The sequence below is a fragment of the Genypterus blacodes genome, unplaced genomic scaffold, assembly GCF_046128005.1.
Source record: "Genypterus blacodes isolate CSIRO-AG114 ecotype Tasmania unplaced genomic scaffold, CSIRO-AGI_Gbla_v1 ptg000058l_1, whole genome shotgun sequence".
Taxonomy (NCBI): Eukaryota; Metazoa; Chordata; class Actinopteri; order Ophidiiformes; family Ophidiidae; genus Genypterus; species Genypterus blacodes.
The window spans coordinates 2548690-2569360 of NW_027466870.1; the positions used below are offsets into that span (position 1 = coordinate 2548690).

General features: G+C 45.6%; 1 protein-coding gene across 1 annotated transcript; it reads right to left on the reverse strand.

Moving 5' to 3' along the window:
• Positions 1-32: 32 nt before the first annotated feature.
• abca7 (ATP-binding cassette, sub-family A (ABC1), member 7) lies at positions 33-20606 on the reverse strand. Its single transcript, XM_076153605.1, has 49 exons — positions 20519-20606; positions 19269-19368; positions 18784-18877; positions 17934-18075; positions 17625-17749; positions 16696-16814; positions 16200-16397; positions 15797-15889; positions 15175-15412; positions 14835-14974; positions 14576-14692; positions 14282-14479; positions 13960-14171; positions 13606-13782; positions 13170-13392; positions 12799-13020; positions 12513-12717; positions 12295-12408; positions 11818-11989; positions 11595-11726; positions 11350-11489; positions 11084-11221; positions 10737-10972; positions 10377-10434; positions 10003-10205; positions 9596-9716; positions 9081-9226; positions 8824-8948; positions 8482-8583; positions 8095-8287; positions 7897-7991; positions 7352-7384; positions 7115-7220; positions 6946-7020; positions 6624-6790; positions 6359-6536; positions 5563-5678; positions 5169-5313; positions 4962-5085; positions 4684-4813; positions 4419-4545; positions 4167-4229; positions 3722-3828; positions 3459-3600; positions 3126-3260; positions 2860-2963; positions 2627-2719; positions 2249-2498; positions 33-1962 (listed from the first exon to the last, which is right to left on the reverse strand). Exons 2-49 carry the CDS (start codon positions 19329-19331, stop codon positions 1489-1491), a joined length of 7110 nt encoding a protein of 2369 aa, XP_076009720.1. The 5' UTR covers positions 19332-19368; positions 20519-20606; the 3' UTR covers positions 33-1488.
• Between the last annotated feature and the right edge of the window lie 65 nt (positions 20607-20671).

Genomic DNA, 20671 nt, shown 5'->3' on the forward strand with positions numbered 1-20671 from the left:
GGAATGATCATGGGCAGCGTTTTTGAAAAGGATACAATAATAATATATTTTTATTCTCTTTCATAGTAGCACATTGACAGCAGACATACTATATATATATATTTGTTTCTTAAATACAAGTATATTTCCACCATATAAGCACATCTCATATATAACTGCATATGAGGATATTTCTTCAGTATAAGTTAACAAAATACTGAATATTAGGTTCTTAATTAAGTATTTTATGCAGTACTTCGCATTTTGGAATGAAGGGTTTCTGATATTCGTGTCTCATGCCTGTTGTTACTATTTCAACAATCTTCGGAATCTTGACATTGCAGTGTAGTAACGACCTTTGGAAATACAGACAGCTGTGTCATATTTTGGTTAGAAAATACAGAGATCCTGGGTCAAATAAAACATATAAAACATTAATATAAAAACAGTTGAAAAAAGGCTGAGTTGGGATGTCTTTGTTTCCTCATAATAGTTCTCGTAGGCCAATACATTTTTGAGATTTTGGCTGTTAAGGAGAAGGGAATTATGAAATGAGATCCTGTACAGACTAACAAGGTGAAATCATACATGTGCATAGTGACACAAAAGCTTTTTTTTAATCATTACTTTGTTGAATCGATATCTTTATACCATCAAATGAATTGTCAAGTGTTCATGAATGTTGCATCACCTGCCTTTACAAGTGACGGAGTGCAATGGTACAAGAAAACACAATATCACAATAAACAGGAACAAATAAGAGCACATACTGTAAAGAAGACGTGAGATAATGTTGCTCTCCATTTGAAAAGTGATGTCAGCGATCACGTAAAAGTCTTTGATTTACAAAACAATAACACAAAGCTTGTGTTTAAATATTTAAGAGGTATTCCATGGCGACCTTCATGTAAGGTGCCTCAGTCACAATAATACAGTAGATACACAGTTCAAAGGACAAAGCCCCTCGCATGCTTTCTGATATATAAAATCCCCCTAACAAGCTACATTATAATCATTTTGTTCACCCTGACAACTGAAGCAACAATTGCACAATCACAACTTTGATTGTGCCCAGCATTTGTTTTTAAAGTGCATACTGCTAAATGTTGAGATTGTAACAGGTCCGATGAACGAGCCCTGAGGAACTCCGCTAGTATTCCTTCAGACTGACATAAACTACAGATGAGATGAACATGGTGAGAGACGCGACACAAACGAAGGGTATGAAGCTACTGTAGATACGGAAACAAGGCACCAAAGCCATAAAGGATGAAGTAGCTTTCTTTTCTTTACTTCAGAGGAGGAATGGGGATTCACTGAACTCTACTGACTTACATTCAGTCTTTCAGTAACATATAATGTTCAAGATTTCAGTCGTCCACTCTCATGCGGATCGATTCCAGATAAGCTCAAGATTGTCCTCCCGTTCTTACACACAGCTTTTTTTTTTCTAAATCATGCGTACGTATGTGACAAACAGCTTAACACAGCAGGTGGTCTTTGTGGCTTTTACAGTGCGCTGTCCTGTGTGCTGCCGCTGACGATGAACAGGGCAGCAGGATCGTTACTGGAGCTCTCTCCTCCTTCCTTGGACACGTTAGTACACTTGGACACTGTGCAGGATTCACTGGTGCTGCTGTCTGAGCCACCGCTGCCCCGCCGGCTTGTCTGAGGCTTCTCCTCTTCCTCAGCTATTCTGATCATTTCTGTGCTGTTGATATTTTCCCCACTGGCACCGCCTTCTTTACATTTGCCCTTTTTAGATTTTGCCTTTTTCGATGGACCTTCATTCAGTTTGCTGCCAGATGCGTTGCTAGATTGTGAAGCCCTGCTCGGCTCAGGAGCTGATGGCTGTGGGTGGACGGTGGGTGGAGGGATGTGGACAGGCTCAGCAGATAGGTTGGTCAGTACTGTCCCATTGCCAACAACCACATCTGTCAGCTGGTCATCATCAGTCTGCTCCTTGGCAAAGTTGACAAACACCTACAAAAATTTAAAAGACACAAAACTGTCAAACAGTCACCTACATATGGACTAAAGTCTACCTGACAACAATAATCTGACTCATAGATCTGACTGAGAATGGTACTGAATGGATCAGGAAGCTCATTTGGTTTTAAGATGGTGTTAGAATTTTGATCTTAATCAGTTGCAACAATATTTATTTATTGTTAGAAATTACAATCAAAATCTCCTGTTTCCTCCTGCTTTCCTCTACAAGCTGCTCAGAGTGCAAAGCATTTTATAAAACAGCAACTACACAACTGACCTGGTCCAGAGTGGTCTGTGAAACAGAGAAGTCGATGATGCCGAGCTCCTCGTGGTTGTTGGCCAGCACGTCAAAGACCCGAGCCAGGCAGCAGGCGTCCGAGGGCAGCTGGTACTGCAGCACGTTGTGGTGACGCTCCTTCAGCTCCACGCGGGGGAAGCAGCTCTTCATGTAGGCGCTGACGGGACACGGATCCATTTGGGACTGAGCATCTGCAAGTCGGAGGATGATGGTGTAGCCGTCACCAAATCTGAAAGATGAGAGACACAAGGAGGATTGCTTACCACTGATCATTGGTGAGGTCAGACAAAATATTGCAGAAATGTCTAAACTGCTCTTTGCTGATATACACCAGTGATGAGTGTGACATGAGCTTACTTGTTCTTCAGGTGTTGCACAGATCCAAGACACTGAAACCTGCCGTTCACCATGATGGCCATTCTGGTGCAGAGAGCCTCGCACTCCTCCATACTGACATACAGACACATCTCATTTTAAAAACAACTGAAGCTCATCAAACAAGTCATGTGACCCTAAACAATTACTGAAATGATCAAGAATGTCACGCACTCCACATGGCCATGTACAGTTTGGTGTAAATCCCTTCCTACCTGTGTGAGGTGAGAACGACAGCCCTTCCCTCTTTGATGACGCTGACAATGCAGTTCCACAAAAACCTTTTGGCCTTTGGGTCCATGCCAGTGGTCGGCTCATCCTAAAAGAATTCAAGGAAGCCATTTATTACAAACAATGTAGTCAGTGTTAAAGAACAACAAATCTCCAATGTGACACCTGATACCAGTGCTACTTTACCAGGTAAATAAACATGTTGTTTAAACATGATCTTAAAAACACAATGAATTAGTTTGATTCTTACCAGGAATATAACCGGTGGAGCCCCGATGAGAGAGATGGCAGTGGAGAGTTTCCTCTTGTTGCCTCCGCTGTAGCCTCCAGCCTCCCGCTCAGCGTACTGGCTTAGCCCCAGCTTCTTGACCCCCCACTGAGCCACCTACAGGGGAGCAGAGAACTAAATGACTGCTGTTGTCCCACCACACAGATGTCCCAATCCCTTTGAGGCACACAGACTGGTTATACAACACAATGAAACAGCATCTTGTGCTGATGGTGTTGAGGTAATGATCTACTAATCAAGCACATGCACTCAACATGTGCCGCTGTGTGAAATTTTACTGTTCTGTCTGTGTACCTTGGCGACAGATTCCTCTGGCACCCCCCGCAGGCGGGCGTAGAGTTCCAGGTGTTCCCGACCCGTCAGCAGGTCACTGATGGCATCAAACTGGGGGCAGTAACCCATCAGCTGGTGGACTCGCTCCATCTCTGTGAGCACACTGAGAAGCACCGGAAGACCACAATTACAACATCATGTACACAATTGTTCACAATGCAGCACCTGAGGTTCACCTACAGCTCAGAGGAACAATGCAGCAGTGTGTATTGGAGGTTCTGTACCTGTGGTGGTTTATGAAAGCCTCCCCGTAGGTGATAGGCGTGTCTCCAGTCAGCATGCGGAAGGTGGAGGTCTTACCTGCTCCATTTACCCCCAGTAAGCCAAAACACTGAAGGTCATAGACACAACAACACCAACGGTTACTAACAGATCTACAGATACAACAGCAACCTTCCTAATGATGTAATGGCATTGTGTGTACTAATAGAAGCGGCAGCGGTAGTTTGTAGCTTTTTATAGCAGCTGTATTTTTAGAAACAGCAGCAGTAGCAGGAGTACATGTAACAGTAGAAGCTGCAGCAGCTGTATCAATAATATCAGAAGTAGGTAAAGTAGAAGTGGTGACATAGAACACTTGGGCGCACTGCTATGAGTCAATAACTAATCAATTAGAATGTGACAAAATAGATCTCCAGTCACGTTAGTGTGAAAAAAGAAATCTCTCACCTCGCCACGGGGAATCCCAAGACAGAGACTATCAACTGCTGGCTTCCTGCCAGCTCTATATACCTAAAAATCACAGAGCACGATGTTACTATGACAACCAGGAAATCATCATACCATTGACCGACATGAACACAGTGACCACACACGACCAGTTGTGAAGACGTTCCAACATGGGTCCAAATGATGTTTTATTTCCAATGAGGACAAGACGGTCCCTCTTCCTTCCCTTTTTGAAGTTTTACATGTATGTACCTTACTTAGGTCGGTCATGGTGAGAATGTCAGCTTGGGCTTTGCCACCTTTGACCCTTTCTCGCTCCCTGGAGACATCCTCATCCTCTGGACCCAGAGGAAGCGTCTCACGCTGAGCCCACCATGGCCTGGAGAGTTAAAAAGAACATCGACCATCTTGTATCACACATTGACTGATCACACTTAAGACAGAGAAGTGCTGGGATCAGAAAAGAGAAAGCAGAAGGATCTTCAGCAGGCGAGAAGTTGACTTGTTCTGCGAGTACCTGCAGTGAATGAAGAACTTGTACTGCAGCAGGATGGTGAAGGTGAAGAAGATAAAGCCCTCGACCGCCATCGCAAACAGGTTCTTCCCCACAAAATCCCACTGAAGAGGGTGCAGAGTCTGCTTGGTGCCTAGAGGAGGAAGAACCGCATCAGACAGGCAAAATACAAATCATTTTCTAACAGTCTGTTTTGGTTATAACTGTTACTGATACACTAGTAACTCCTTCCAATTCCACACTCTTCTGACAACCATGATAGAACAATGGTTGCTCCGTACCCAGTCTCTGGAAGGCGTCTGCCATGGCCTGGTTCTTGGCCATGTCGATGAGACCTCGACCCAGGCAGAAATGAGGGAAGATGAGGAAAACCTTCTTCAGGATCCTGTTAACCTCGTTCAGATGCTGGAGAGAAGAAGTCAGTTAGAGACAGTGGGCCGATTATTGTCTTCTCTAATTGTTGTTGGTCAGACTGGCGTCGTTTGTACCTCGTCTACAAACAGCTCCAGGACAAAGGTGGCGATGCTTCCATTGATTCCGATGAAGAGGTTGATGGAGGTCAGAAACACGTAGGCCGTGCTGGGTACGGTAAACAAAAAGGAGGCTGGGTACATCAGAGGGGTGATGGACCACCTGAAACAGACGCATCAGCAAAGGCAATAAGGAAGAGGGTAGAACTGTGGTTGCTTTATATAACTCCATCGTAAAACCATCCTGTGTATAATATGATGAGCAAACAGCTAATGTATGACTGAGCGAAACCGTTTGTCTCAGCATCTGAATTATTAATCTGCTTCCCTTTGATGGTTAGAGACACACGGCTTTGTTCGCTCTACATGATCTGCTGTGGGTGTGCCAGGTGTGTGAGCTGTGATCCGTTACCCGTAGAACAGCAGGAGTAGCACCAGGGCAGGCAGGTTGGTCTCAGAGACGTACGCCTGCTGCTGGAAACCGATGAAGATCAGCACCACCATAGTGGCCGGGACAGTGTAGTTCAACTGAGAGGACAAAGGAACAAAGGAAGAAGGGAGTCCTTCTTCCACTCAGACTATATGGGTTCAGATCAACATGCTTACTGTTCAGCCTCTTCAGTAAGACCATGAAAACTACAATCACTCGCATCTTATGAGGGGTAATTAAATGTTTTAGGGTTGAGAGAAAGCTCACTCAGCCCTGAAACATGGTGATAAATTATTCATTATTAGATCACGTTACAGTAGACAGGGAGGCAGGAGACAGTAGGGAGGCAGTAGTCGAGTGGGTAGAGCTTCCGCTTAAGAACCGGGGGGTTGCCGGTTCGAGTCCCTGCCGAGGTGCCCCTGAGCAAGGCACCGAACCCTCAATTGCTCTACGAAGGGTGGTAATATAATGTAATGTAAGTCGCTTTGGATAAAAGCGTCTGCCAAATGATCGTAATGTAATGTAGACAGGATAAGACTGGAATAAACTGCACTTCCTAGGTTTCCAGGATGGTGATCGGATGAGAGTAATCATTTAAAGTAATTCTGTCTCCTTTGGTGATCAATACAACAGCTTGCCTCTCTGGTGCTGTAATGTCTTCAGATGCAAATTTGCCAAATTCTGACTGGCTGTGGAAGAACATGAAAATCTGCTTATCTGACACACGATGAGGTTAAAGCAGGAAAATGTCCCCGCCTCCTTCCCTTTGTGTACCGACCATATCCCAGGTGAAGTTGGCCAGCCAGTAGAGGATTGGTTTGACCCCGCTGACAAACTGCAGGTGTTTGGCTTTGCTGACTCGCTCCTCTATCAGAAAGAGGACAAAGCTTGCCGGCACAAAGGACATGGCAAAGATCACGCAGATAGAGACCAGAACGTCCACCGATGTTGTCATCCTGACAGAGGAAGGCGAGGAGAAACACAGAGTTAGTCACGGGAAACACAAACACGCACTGTGGTTCGACAGGTCAAACTCAGCTCACATGGCCATTTCACTGAGCTGCTCCTTGGTGAGGTTGAGCGGGTGGTTGAAGGCGGTGATGCCGTGTCGTCTCCGCTGCTCGGGCAGAAGACTCGCTCTCAGCAGGCCGTTGTTCATCACGTTGACGAAGGACACCATGGCGTGCCAGCCTTTGTTATTGTACCACACCTGACCACACAAGTGAGAGAGAGAGAGAGAGAGAGAGAGAGGCAGTTGTCTAAGTAAATGTTGATTCCTGTGCAGAATAAAGGCTTTTAAGGTAGATTTTGTATTTAATGACAGCCAGCACACACACACACACACACACACACACACGCGTTTACCTTGACACTATTTTGACTGTTTAGTCCTTCAAGGAAACCTGGAAGTCGGTTTAGCAGATGATCCAGTGAACTATTCTGTGATGACCCAGAAGAAAACAGCAAACAATGAAAACATTCTGAAAATGAACAGCTTTGCTAAGCAATCTGGCAAACCTCATCAAAACCTTACCTGTGGGACTTGGTAATGAGTCCTGATTGACATGACTGAGTCTTGGACATGTTGGACCTGAGATAAAGTCTGGGTAGCACTGCCCCCTAGTGAGACGCCTCCATACCTGCAGCACAAACATTGAAGGGAACAATCAATTATGTTCACATGTAATTTATCATAATGAACCTTCATGAGAATTCAGATTCATTTGAAAGTGACAGAGCAGATCAGAGTAGAGTCACACAACGATCTTACCTGAATTCATTCACCCACTTCTTGGTCTTCAGGCTGTTAATGACACACAGAGCAAGAGGTTAATCTATGAGACCAATTCTACATCAAACACAAATGCTGTCAGAGGCTTCTCCCTTTGCAGGGAGAACATTCTGACAGACAGCTGGATAGTTTTGCATTTCAGTGGTCAGTGTGTACATCACAACAACATGTGTAGCCCACATATTGACAGACTCGTGCCCTTGAATAAGTCTGTCAGCATGTGTACAATTATTGATGAAAATATGAGGTCAATCAATATATGACCTCTACACAACATTCTGATTGACGCGTGGTGAAATGAATGACACTGGCAGAAGAATTTAAAAGATTGACAGAGGAATTTATCCCAGTCAATGTCCAACAAAAACCTAAAGGTCAGAAGGACAGAAGATATATGTCTTCTACCTTTATCCTCTATAATATAGATATAATAGATAATACAAAGATACGTGTAAGTAGAGAATAAAACATCTAAACTTGGCCTCATAGTGAATAATGATAAACTGTGTGTGTGGGTGAAGCACCTTTTCTTGAGGATCTGAGAGTAGGTCTTCACCAGGTAATCTGACATGTTATAACCTGTCACATTTTGGAGGATGTCACCAGTCGGCCTTTTAATCTGAAAAAAAACAAATGGAGAGATCACAATTCAAAGGATCTGTCAGGACCAATCAGTCAATGAGCTGATGTCCGGATAGACGTCTGATGTGTGTTCCACAGACCTGTGGCGGCGGCAGACCACCAGCACCCTCTGGGCAGTCAGGAAGCATCCGGCGGATTTCCTCTGTGCTACACTGACAGTCAGGCGAGGGTTTCTCTTTGGTCCAGTTTCCACTGTTGAGCATCTGCCAGGTGGAGTAGGAGAGCTGAGGACGCAGGTACTTGGCACCCTGCTCACCTTCACACTGAGGGTTCCTGCAGGGAGAACAGGGGACAATGTTATTGTAAAATGAAGAGAACAGAATTCACTTGTGGAGACAGAGATAATGCGATCAGCTATCATTCAATATCATGAATCCATTGTAACATCTCCATAGCTCAGGATGGATAAATGCTTTTTCATCAAATTTTATTACACTGTCTACACATGTGTGTGTCTCTTCTCTTACGTGCTGTTATCCTCCTTCAACATGCACTTGGTACCAAAGCCAGGATGGTCCAACAGAGCTTCCAGAATGTTCTCCATGATCGGGTTCCCAGGGGCGTCATTGCTGTAAACATGAAACCACAAACAAGGGAGGCGGTCAGTGCTGAATGAGGCAAAACAGCTACAACCAATTATTCCACAAAGATAAACGATTTGGCTGTAATGATTGAAAAGAAGCATATAAATCAGACCTGTAATAGGAAATGAATGCTATGCAGTTTGCTTGGTGGCAGCATTTCGCCACCTGTATCTCCAAAACAGTGGTCCTTTATAAACCAGTCTCACCAGCAGAGAGATGGCCTACCTGAAGAAGGTGAACTGGTCTCCATACATCCCTGGCTGGAGCTGGATAGCGGGGTACTTCCCAAAAGGAGGTACGACGAGGCTGAAGAGCAGAGCCACCAACACGAACACAGCAGGCAGGACAACCTGAAACAAAGTCAACGAGGACTCAGAGTCTTGCTGTAAGGTACGGTAAGACAAATCCCTGCTAGTGGAGACGTCCTGACATACTGTACAACAAAACTATTATTTCCTTATCTATCTATTCCCAGTGCTCACCTGAGCTAAGAAGCCCCTACGGCTCCTTCGAGCATAAAGCCAGCGTTTGATGAAGAGAGCTCTCAGCTGCTGCCAGGTCAGCCACCAGCCGGACAGGGGCATCCCGCCTCGCCCGTCCCCACTCAGCAGGTCTGTCTCCTGGGGCTCTGCAAGTACGAGAGGCAGAGGTGAAAGAAAGCCAAGATTGGGGTTAGAAGTAGATTCTGATACCTGCATATTGGCATTTCATTACATCGCTACTTAGTATAAAGTACAGACTGAGGTCATGCAGTACCTTACCTACCTAAATACTGCATATCTATCGTTAGGGAAATACTGAAGCTGCATAAAACAGCACTACACATTCTTTCATGATTTAATTTGGGGAGTTGAACTGAGGGTACCTTGCTTATGTTGCCTTTTCCTTCCTGGCAGCAGTACAGACAGAAACAGTCATTGTTGGAGAGGAAACAGTAGATTGAACATACATTCCTATCTGTGAGTATGTGTGTGTGTGTGTGTGTGTGTGTACATACCTGTCTCTGGTTCTGGTTCCTCAGCAGGTAGTTTCTGCCTAGCTGATGGCTGCTTGCGGTGTGGAGATTCGGCCTGTGAGTCAGCGTCCACACCTGTTTCCTCTGCCACACGCAGAAAGATCTGGAAACGAAGAGGATGTCACAAGGAAAAGATAAAACTCTTAATTCATTTAATTCATTCATCTATTTTATCTTACAAAATTCCGTGCCAGTCTGAAGAATTATCTTTGTATCTCGCTCTTTGCAGTGTTAATCTGTTGCTAAAGTTAAGCCCATTATGGCCGTGGCTGCTCCACAAATATCCAGCCTGCATACTAACGCTGGCTGAGCTGGATCAGACTGGTGGGACAGTGAGACAGGTGGTGGGGTTGTGTTATAACACATGATGAATCCTGTAAATGCCTGACCTCCTCCAGCGTGCTGTCTGAGAGGCCGTAGCTGCTGATGCCGAACTCGTTCAGCCTCTGATCCAGTTCGGCCAGGAACACAGACAGGCTGCTGTCCTTGGCGGCCGTCTGTGGCAGGTTCACCACCGCCTCGCGCCCTGACTCCTCCACCAGCCTCGTCCCTGGCATGTGGCGCTGTGCCAGGCTGAGCAACGCCGCCAGGTCTACCGTGAGGACAAAGATAAGGAGACACAATAGGTGTTGCCTCAGCTTGTTTGTTTGCAAATAGAGATAATTCAATTTGCATAGATCATATCAAAATGGGTTTGGTTGATTCACATTCTGAGGGAGTAGATTAAGTTAAAGAGTGAGACTGAGCTACCACACACACTCACCTATATTGCTCTCCTCACTCCCCAGCCCAGTGTCATCGCTCATGGATGATTCACTATCCTGAAACGCAGCAGATCAGAGTTTGCAGCATTTAGGAAGAGACGACCAGGACAAACATGAAACCTACACCTAAACTTAACCATCACCTAAATATGAACCTTTTCCAGGGTACTAGAAGAACTAAATGATTGCTATGATATTAATATCTAATGTTATACCTGAAATCACTAACCTAATATTTGAATATAATCATTTCTAACCCTTCTAAGTCTCAAGTCTTTCTTTCAAGTAATGTACTGTGCAAGAATCCAATCGGCTAATCTTACATGACTTCAATAAAATAAACCCAAACCCAATCAAACCTTAGGGAGCTGCAGCTTGTTGGTACTTGTACTGGTGCTGATACTGGTGCTGCTGGTTCTGCTGGACTCCATCACCTCCTTCTTCACCACAGTCAGATAGTAGCCAGAACCCAGCTGTGACTTAAGGAAGAGCGGCGAACCGCAGCAGCACAGCTTCCCCTGGGATATAATGGCGATCCGGTCACCCAACAGCTCGGCCTCGTCCATGTAGTGGGTGGACAGGATGATGGTTCGGCCTGATGGGAAGAAAGTGTGCCTCTTCTCAAAAAACATTCAAAAATGACCACATGTATCTTTCTTGGATGGTTATGTTAACAATTCCAGGCGAAAGGCCCACGTCCTCTGACCTTTGCGATATTTGAGCAGCAAGTCCCAGATGCCTCTGCGGGAGTACGGGTCGACTCCGGCTGTAGGCTCATCCAGAACAACCACCTTGGAGCCTCCAACAAAAGCTATGGCCACAGACAGCTTCCGCCGCATCCCACCTGACAGAGAGACCAACAACTATTACAAAGAATTATATCCTTCATCTCAAATGATAGATATGTTTCTGTTGAGTTCACATCACAAAAAGCATTCTCTGAGCTGCACCCAGTTACAAAAGTGACGTTACCAGAGAGGTTCTTGGTCTGTTCATGGCGTTTATGCAGCAGGCCGACATCGTTCAGCAGTGTGTCGAGCTCGGCCTTCACCTCCTCTGCAGACAAACCCTTCAGCCGACCATAAAACCACACGTGCTCCTCCACTGTTAGGCTGAGAGAGAGAGACTATCAGTATATATAACAATACATAGTACAATGGCAGCTTGATGACAGGACACAGAGGACAAGACAGATATGCTGGAGTGGCAAACCTTACATGTCAAAGAGAACATTATGCTGTGGACAAACTCCTAATGTCCTCCGGATGATGTCCATGTCAAAGCGGATGTCCAATCCATTGATGTACACTGTCCCCGAGGTGGGAGGGAAAAGGCCAGTCAGGACGGATCTGACAGATAGGAAATACACAAGAATAAAGGCATTTATCACATTCTTACAATTAAAGTTGACATGGATCACATTTCGGGTCTGCTCCTCACATGGTGGTGGTCTTGCCGGCTCCGTTGTGACCCAGAAACGAGGTGATCTGCCCCTCATAGAACTTCAGGTTGAGGTGGTTGATCGCCAGTTTGGCTCCTTGCTTGTAGATTTTCACCAAATTCCGGATGCTCACACCCTGGACCAGGTGGCTGGGCTCTGCCTCCATGCGCTCTGAATACAAGGGAGCAGTCAAGGCATTTAGAAGAGTCAAGAGTAGAACAGTTTATGTGGTTTGTGTCCACTTTGCTGCCAAAATCTCTAACCTAGCAGGATGACTATTACCAAAACTCTGCTGAACAAATAAGCTGCTTGTGAATCATTTGACCTGTGTTTAAGAGCTTATTAAGATTTCTCACTGTGGATAAGACCAAATAAACCCAAATGTAGAGCACAGCCTAAGAACACTGAGAGAGAAACTAAGCACAGAGAAACATGAGCTCATCTTTAGAAGCCAGGCAGCTTTTTGAGACTCGTACCTTCATCTTCCTCTGTGGGTGCCGGAGGGATCGGCATGCCCGACTCCAGAGGAATCCCAACCCAGTAGTTAGACTGAAAGATGAAGTACCAGGGCCTGGGAATCCCATATTCGCCTGGTGTAAACACACACATATATACGTTCAGTTAAAAAAAGATAAGTTCTCTAGCCTATAATGTGTTTTTATCAATCATCAAAGAAACAGGAAGGTGGTCATACCAGGGAACACAGCTTCGATGTACCAGGTTGCGATGCCGTAGATGATGGCGTCCACATACAGCATAATTATAGAAGTAGTGAAGCTGTACGTGTCTCCTTCCACAGGGCTGGAAAAGAGGTTGTACCACTGGATGCCCACACCTTGTTCCTCATACTGAGAGAAATACTCACAACCAAAACCAAAGGCCACAGGAGAGAGAAAACTCTGAGGAAAGAGAACAAACTTCCATTATAATCATTGTGGAGATTGGACGTTCAAGGGTGCGGCGATATCACTTTTACTCACAGCAAGGACCCTGTGCGTGGAGGTGAGGTGGTCTCTCCAGGCCACACACAGGACGTAAGGCAGGTAAAGGCCGAAGTAGATGAGTCCCCCACAGGCGGCAGACAGGTTGGCTTTGGAGAAGAAGGTACTGATGAGGAAACACTGCATGATGGTGGCGGTGGCAAAGGCCATCAGGAAGAAAAACACAACGGCTGGGTCGCTGTACGGAAGGATGTCCCCCCACTGGAGTGAAGAAGGAGGAAGTAGAAAGGAGGAAGTAGAAAGATTGAATATCGACGATAAGAAACAAAAGATACTGCAAAACCACAGCTATGCTTCATATTGCAAAATATTCTCCTTCCATGTACTTTTGCAATGAGTTGTCCACTTGCCTTTAGCATACCGATAAGAAGAGCTGCAGATACCAGGAACGGAACCAAGCTGCAGATAAACCAGCTGAGCCACAGCGTCCCTGTTCCCAGACCCATAATCCTCATGGTTTCCTTCAGCCTGGCCTCCTTCTCATACACCACACCCTTGATGATCATAGCCACAGAGTAGATCCAGGCCAGGGTCATAAAGAGCGGCAGGGAGCGGTTCAGCACCCGCAGGAACCTGCAGGGAAGACGTGAGAGAGAGAGAGAGAGTAAATCCAACTGGGCCTGAACTATAAAAGCTACGTTGTGCCAGATTTCAGTGGCAATCAATCCAATAACTGAGATACCTCACTCTCAACTCCAGACACTGATACTGTCATCCACTAATGGAGCTAAAAACAAACCCGTGCATGTAAAATAGGACGAGTGAGAGTTCACCAGCGAGACTCACACGTCGTCCACGTAGCAGGGGTAAGGCATCTGCTGCACGTAGATGCCAGTGGTCTGTTGCACGCCGGTCAGGATGAAGCTCACAGCTCTCTCTACCAGGTCCTGGACGTAGACGAAACCTCCCCAAATGTAACGCAGGTCGTTGAATGGATCAGCAGCTGGACCAGGATCCCAGAACCTGAGAAATAGGAGAAAAAACACACACACAAGATGGATTAACATAAGAAATGCAGGTGAAAGACATTTACTAGCAACAAATACACGATTATTTAATGTCCTTCACAGTTAACTGATGAATAAGTCCATTACAATAAAGGAGAAGCTTTATATCATCCATCCTGGGCCTCCTGGGTACCTGTCTTTGATCTTATTGGTCCGTGTCACATCGTCGATGTCCATGCGGATCTTGTAGGTAACGTGGGGAGGCAGGTCAGGGGAGGAGGAGGAGGAGTTAGGCAGCAGAAAAACCACACCCGCCCAAAACTGCCTGTCCTCCAGCAGCTCCAGGGCCCTGTTCACCATCTCACCCTCAGTCGCCACCCCCTCCAGTTTATCCAGGGAGAAACACTGTCGGACAATAGAGAAGCTGTGAGACGATGAAGAGCAGCTGGAATTTGGCGGAGATGTATTTCTGGCATTTCACAAGAAGCAACACAAGTAGTGAGGAGGAGGAGAACCTGAGTGACTTGTGCGAGAGTGGTGATGGTGTGGTTGACGTCGTTGTACACATCCAGCCAGGTAGGGGGGGCGCCGGGCTTTCTGGGGCTGTCGGGTGAGGGCGTAGACAGGAAACGGGCAATCCTAGAGGCCGTCCAGGATGTGCTCCGTAGCTGCAGGTTGACCATGACTGCCACCTGCGGTCGTTTCAACAAATCCTGTCGCACACAAATGCACATGACACAAAGATCCTAGCATCTTAAGACTTGGGATGTATCGTATAGACTAAATCGTACGAAGAGAGTAAGACGGACCCGCAGCAGCTGAACCTGAAAGCTGCTCTCCATGTAGCTCTTGATCTGTGGTCCAACCTCCATCCAGGCTTCATTAAGGTCCTGAAGTATCTGCAGGTCCACGAAAGTCTTGTTCACCTACAGAAGAGAGAACTTGCATCTTAAATGGAGACGGTCTACACACCAAACTATCCCACTGACTTCTTCCCTTTAAACAACAGCACCACTCACAATATACCAAAGATTACATGACTTCAACTTATGGCTCATTACTCATTACCTCTTTCATGACCCGCTGTACCGCAGGAGTGTCTGGTGTGTACAGCAGTTTCCCCGTGAGCAGGGGTTTGATTCCTCGCCACACGATGCGAGACAGAGGGTTGAGCTCCAGTCCCTCGATCAAACCTTTACAGAACGGAGCTGCGGGGAGGAAAGAAGGGACCAAAAAACAATCACATGGGGTAAAACAATGTAACCATTACACAGAAAAACCTAATAGTAACCATAACAACCATAACAAGTCAAGTGTAGTTGTGGCTTACTAAAATTTGCAAATCAAATGAGGGTGTTAGAAGCGCTTGAAATCAGGGCAACTGCAAGTGATCTGCAAGGAGTCTTACTTGTTGTGTTGTCACTGTCCACGCTAGTGTCCTCCGTGCCGTTCTTGCCCAGGAAGGACTTGATGTCATTGTCTTCGTACCAGTTGAGTGAGGGGACCCGCTCGCCGCCCACCTCAGGGTGTCCACACATGATCCTGGAAAAGGCCCGGAAACTCTCCCGAGGCAGCACCGAGCGATTCTCGGGAGACAGAAGACGGAGGGCTGCACTCATCTCTGTGAAGCTGGAGAGGGAGGACAACTGGAGGGAGGGAGGGAGGGGTGGATGAAGTGGATGGAGGAAGAGGAGGAGGAGAGAGGAGGAATGATGAGCGCAATGGGAACAACAGGAGTAATACAGGGAAGCAAGTCATTTTTGGCTGTAGCAGTAATTAGATGCCATTCATATGTTATATACAGTAAATGAACTTGTACTCATGGCCAAGAGGCTGCAATATTGATTAAACCCACAATGAGAAAGGTTCACAGTAAAGAAGCAGAGACCATTAGAGGCTGACAGTCCTCTCATTTCTTTGCTTGTTCACTCACTGAAAATGATCCCGCTAATGACGGAGTGATGACAGAAACACATATGTGGCACCTTCAAATAAACAGAGAGACAAAAGAATCAAGTGTGTGCCCTTACATCGTCCATGAGGACCGCCAGGTTCCGAGACACGGCGCTGACGGCCTGGCTGATGACCCTGAGGTTGCCGGCGTTGGTTATCAAACGATCTCTCTAGGAAGGAGAGACAAACAAGTTTATTGTGAGCAAGCAAGGAGATGACCAAGAAAACACCTGGAGAGAGCCGACAACAGAGGGTGGAGGTACAAACGAGAATTAGGGTCAGAAGATCAAGAGTGGCAACCGCGACAGAGAAGGTTTTGGCCTCTGAGAAAGAATGAAACCTAGGGTGAGCTAGAAAAGCTGGAGGTGTGTCAAGAATGCAGCAAACAAAAAGCTGTGGGTTGGACAGGATCAACTGGAAAGTGCACGGTGGACAAAGAATGAAGGTAGCCATTCTTCTCTCTCTTGTTCTGATGCTTACCATGGAGAACTTGCTAAAGTCGAGCTGTGAGAGGAAGAGTCGCTCGGCCTGCTGCAGGGTGTCGGCCGGCAGGTCGCACAGCTGCGTCTGCAGATCAGACGCTGCGGCTTCATCTCCGTCCACTGTGAGAAACTGTCTCAACATGCTGGCATTGCACACCAAGTCCTTCAGCTGCAGCCCAGCTGCAGCCACAGAAACCTGCAACGGGACAAAAACCTTTCTAATTTCCAGCAAAATGACGAGACAATAATATAGAAACTTGGTTCTTCCGTGCAGTCATCACTTGGGTTGGTGGCACTTAGTTGCACACCCAGAAACATCATCCAGCTGATATCAGTATTGGCATATGTGTTGGTAGATATGTGCCAATAAATTATAGATAAGCTAAGTGTTCACTACTTATGTACTCGTTGTTTTTTAGTAACTACTATTAAGGTGATAGTCTCTGCTATCAATCCATTAATGCTGAAGGCTTCATATCTGCAGAATACCTCACCTGGAAATTGAGTCGAGCTTTCATTAGCTGATCCACAGTCACACTTGACAGGTTGCCATTGGTTATGAGGAAGGTGGAGAACGTCTCATTGGCTCTCAGGTATTCTCTTAGTGGGAGATCTGCAATGGATACATAATCTATATTTTACTCCTGGATCTTATTCGCACCTTTTCTTAGTTTCACATTCCACATACGCAGCATGATTAATACTGCAGCTTGTCTCCATTCACAAAGGAATTCCAAAACATAAAGCTGCTTTTGGTTGCACAGGTCACCATTAAAAAAAACCTGCTTTCATTCGTCCAGTTGTTTGTCTGGGGCACTCATGTAACCCAATCTGCTCATAGAAACAAAACAAAACAGCCACTCTGTGCTGCTCTCACGACCGGCCCGACTGCACCAAATGGTCAAGTACATTCACACTGACACGGGAGTTTTATGGCTTTTAAAGAACAAATGTCTGATATTTTGCATGTCAAATAACTTCCACTGACATTAGAGCTGCCGTTTGAAGTTAAATGAAGTGAGGAGATTGTTTTTCGCCTGTGTGACGTATTCACTGTTGTCAATCATTCAATCTAGTCCGTCTGTGCTCTACCTCCAGACCGCCTTGTTTACACTGCACTACAACCACAGTGAGAAGAGCCAACATTCTACTGAGTTTCCTCATGTGCATTATTCATTCTGAACCCAGCCTCAATGGAAGACTACAGGCCAACCTGTTGTACAAGCCGCAATTATCACTGCACCCTCTTTATTGAGTCCAGTTAATATAGTGTGATAGTGAGCTACTGTACAGCTGTAATGTCCTTAATAAGACATCCAAGAGGTTGTTTGATGATCTGCCTCAGTGTTTCGCAAAATGCCTCACTGCCCCTGTGTCAAACTGTCAACTAAATGCTAGGAGACATAAAAACAATGATTGGTACTTGGCCAGGCTCCGGGTTGCTCTCCTAGCCGCTGAACGCTCTCCAGCAGATCATCGAAGACAGAGAAGCTCCGGTTTCCGCTATAGTTCAGAACGGTCTGAGCATCCACGAAGAGACGAGACAATCTGGAGGAGAAGACGAGGAAGAGGAGGCTTTGAGATATAAGCTCACTAATGGCACATTGAAATTTAGCTCAAAACGATGTATTCACAACCTTTCAAGAGATTCCTGGTCTTACTGCAGTTTGTCTCCTGGAATGTCCACCACTGCAGCCTATTGTGTGTGTGTTTTCACATCTAATCTACTTACATGGAGTTGTCAAAGTTGCCCACTTGGCCCGGCGTCTCCCCTGGTGTGGGGCTGTGGAAACAGGGGTTGTTGATGTTGCAGACGATGCCCTGAATCCAGGGTAAGGTGCCTGCTGACGGCAGGGCTTTGTTTGGAAAGTGACCTGCAGGAGAAGGGGGGAAAAAACATTAATCACAAAATAGGTTTTACTGAAGATTAGGCTGAGACAAACATAAAACAATGAAAAGACTGTGTGAGTGACCTAAAATAGGAGAGGCAGTAGGAAGAGAATTAACAAGAATTCTGAGATCTGATGTTAAGATGACAAAAATATGTCTACTAAAACTCAAGGAGCACTCAAAATGGTAAGAAATACACATAAATAACTACTGTATAAACAATCTGGCCATGTTAATAAAACAATCATGAATCCATCCCTGGATCCAGATCAGCGAACAAACGATTAGAGATTTCCAGACAGGACCGTTTCAGGTGCTTTGGGTAAAACCTTTGACCAAAGATCCTGGGCTGTCATGGCCTGTTGTGTTATGTTCCAATGTTAAATTATGTCAGAACATGAATGAATAAATGTCAGACCAAGCCGATGCCGAACCTTTCACAGTAAAGACGGTCATGAGCCCTGCCGGCTGGGAGCGCTACTGTGCGTGGCACAACAACTGCTCTCACTGAGCTAATCAGCTTTAGCTGGTTGGCATGAAGCCATGTACTGCTGTGTGTGCATGAGAAAGGTTTTGTGTGTGTGTGTGTGTGTGTGTGTGTGTGTGTGTGTGACCTTGTCCAAGCTGCATGCGATGTGTGGGTGGGGTAAGGTAGCAATGCCGTGGAGTGTTTTTAACACGACTGGACTTACATTGGCTCTGTTTGTAGGGAGGGTGGGAGTGACGGACCGAGATAAGGATGACAAAGAGGAAGAGCGGCCATAGGAGCTCGATGATGAGCTGGATCTGCACAAGATGAAAACAAACCAGTTAGATGCGTATGAACTAATATTTGACCCTCACAGGAACCTGTCCATCCTCCTTCCACTCAGATCCCCTTTCACTTTATATGGATCTCCAGTGGGAGGAGCTGTTATGCTCATTTTGTTTACTGCGTCTTAAGGCTGAGTCATGATTTTATGAAACCATTAATGGATTAATAAAACATAAAACACAACAAAAGCCTGCTTCCGATTCACGTATTTATGCTATTAAATGTCATTCACAATTTCTGTTCGCCAAATATGTTGCTCAGTTGTAATGGAGCCGTATAAATACTTCTGTTTATTGTTTGAGTCCTCTCATGTAAACAGAGGAGGACAACCCTCACGGATTCAAGAGAACGATCTCTTCCCACCTTGTTTCTCCTGCGGTATGCGATGTTCTTCCATATCAGGAGGACGAACTGTGTGAAAATCATTCTCACTCTTCAGCAGCTACCTGGCCATGATGCAGCACTGGAAAAGAAACAAAACAGCTCATTAGTGGAGCCGTCGCACATGGATTACAAACAAATCCACACTTTCAAATGATTTAAGGATGCGTGAATATGGGAAGTTTCAAACAGATGTATGGGAACATTCAACAGGCTGTTAGTGAAGGCTGTGTGATCTGCTAAGGACGGACAATCCCCTGCTTCATCCTGAAATCCTCCTAATCCTAACATCTTACCTTGGCTACTCTGAGACTTCCACATGAACTCTTGCTCTGTGAATCTGATCGATAGTACAGACCAGTGACATACTAAAGGAAAACCAACATATGGTAAAGTGTCTCTGGAACTAATGCTGTGTAACACATCCATCCCAAGTCTCTCACGACTGTTCCAATGAAGCCGATGAATGTAATAGACATGTCCCCTGATTTACTTTTTCACATTACATTGTCAAAACGTTTCACTGAGTGCTTGAGTCATCGTCCAACACATTTTCCACATTGGAACGGAGAATGGTACAGGTGTGAAAGCATGACCCCTGCAGGTAGAGGGTCTGGTGGCTTTGTTATGTTCTGTGCCTGTGTTCCCTCATGTACTGTGTTAAAAGCTGATCATAGTTGGTGATGAGAGCAACACCAAGGCTCATTTCCACTGCAAATCTACCAAAGACTCCCAAATATCAGAGCATTTATCAATTTACAGACACGTAGTGACATCACGCAGAGGCCAAGAATATGTAAAAGCCGTATCCTTATATTTTTCTCTGTTTTAATCTTGCCTTTTTCCTCTGCTTAATGCGCTACAGCAAGGCAGCACTGAAATGTAATATAATAGGGAACACTTAAGCATTGTTTTCTCCAAATTAAGTCGCATGTTTGTACACATTTCAGCTCAATAGCACGTACAAAAAGTACGCGTGGGTTAAAATGCCGTCATTGGTGCAGTTATCAACCGGTTTTAGTATTGATTTCGTGAGTAAACATCAATGAAATCAAGTCGTAATAATAACAGGTGCACGGAGGCGAACAGCCGGTGTATGCCAGCTTCCTACTGAAGGTACTAGCATGTCTCCGAGTGATGCTGTTAAAGGCTAGGAAGGTTTTATACTAAGATAATCAGTATAAATAGCGGACCCGACAGGCTGTTTAAAAACGCTGTTAAACTTTACTTACCGCTAATTCGTGTAATAGTGTCTACTTTGACTGTGTTTCCTTGTTGGGACACGGCAGCGGGAGGAAGCTTGTCATTGACGCTCACTCTCCATTTCAGCACCGCTTGTTACAGAACGTGAGGAACCACCCAGCAGGCTCGCTGATTGGCCGGGG

Coding starts and splice junctions, on each gene's coding strand:
- abca7 (XM_076153605.1), bottom strand. CDS start 19,331: ATGATTTTCACACAGTTCGTCCTCCTGATATGGAAGAACATCGCATAC. Junction 3,829..4,166: donor TTGGGATTCCCCGTGGCGAG/GTGAGAGATTTC, acceptor TATGACCTTCAG/TGTTTTGGCTTACTGGGGGT. Junction 2,499..2,626: donor GTGCAACACCTGAAGAACAA/GTAAGCTCATGT, acceptor CTCATCTTTCAG/ATTTGGTGACGGCTACACCA.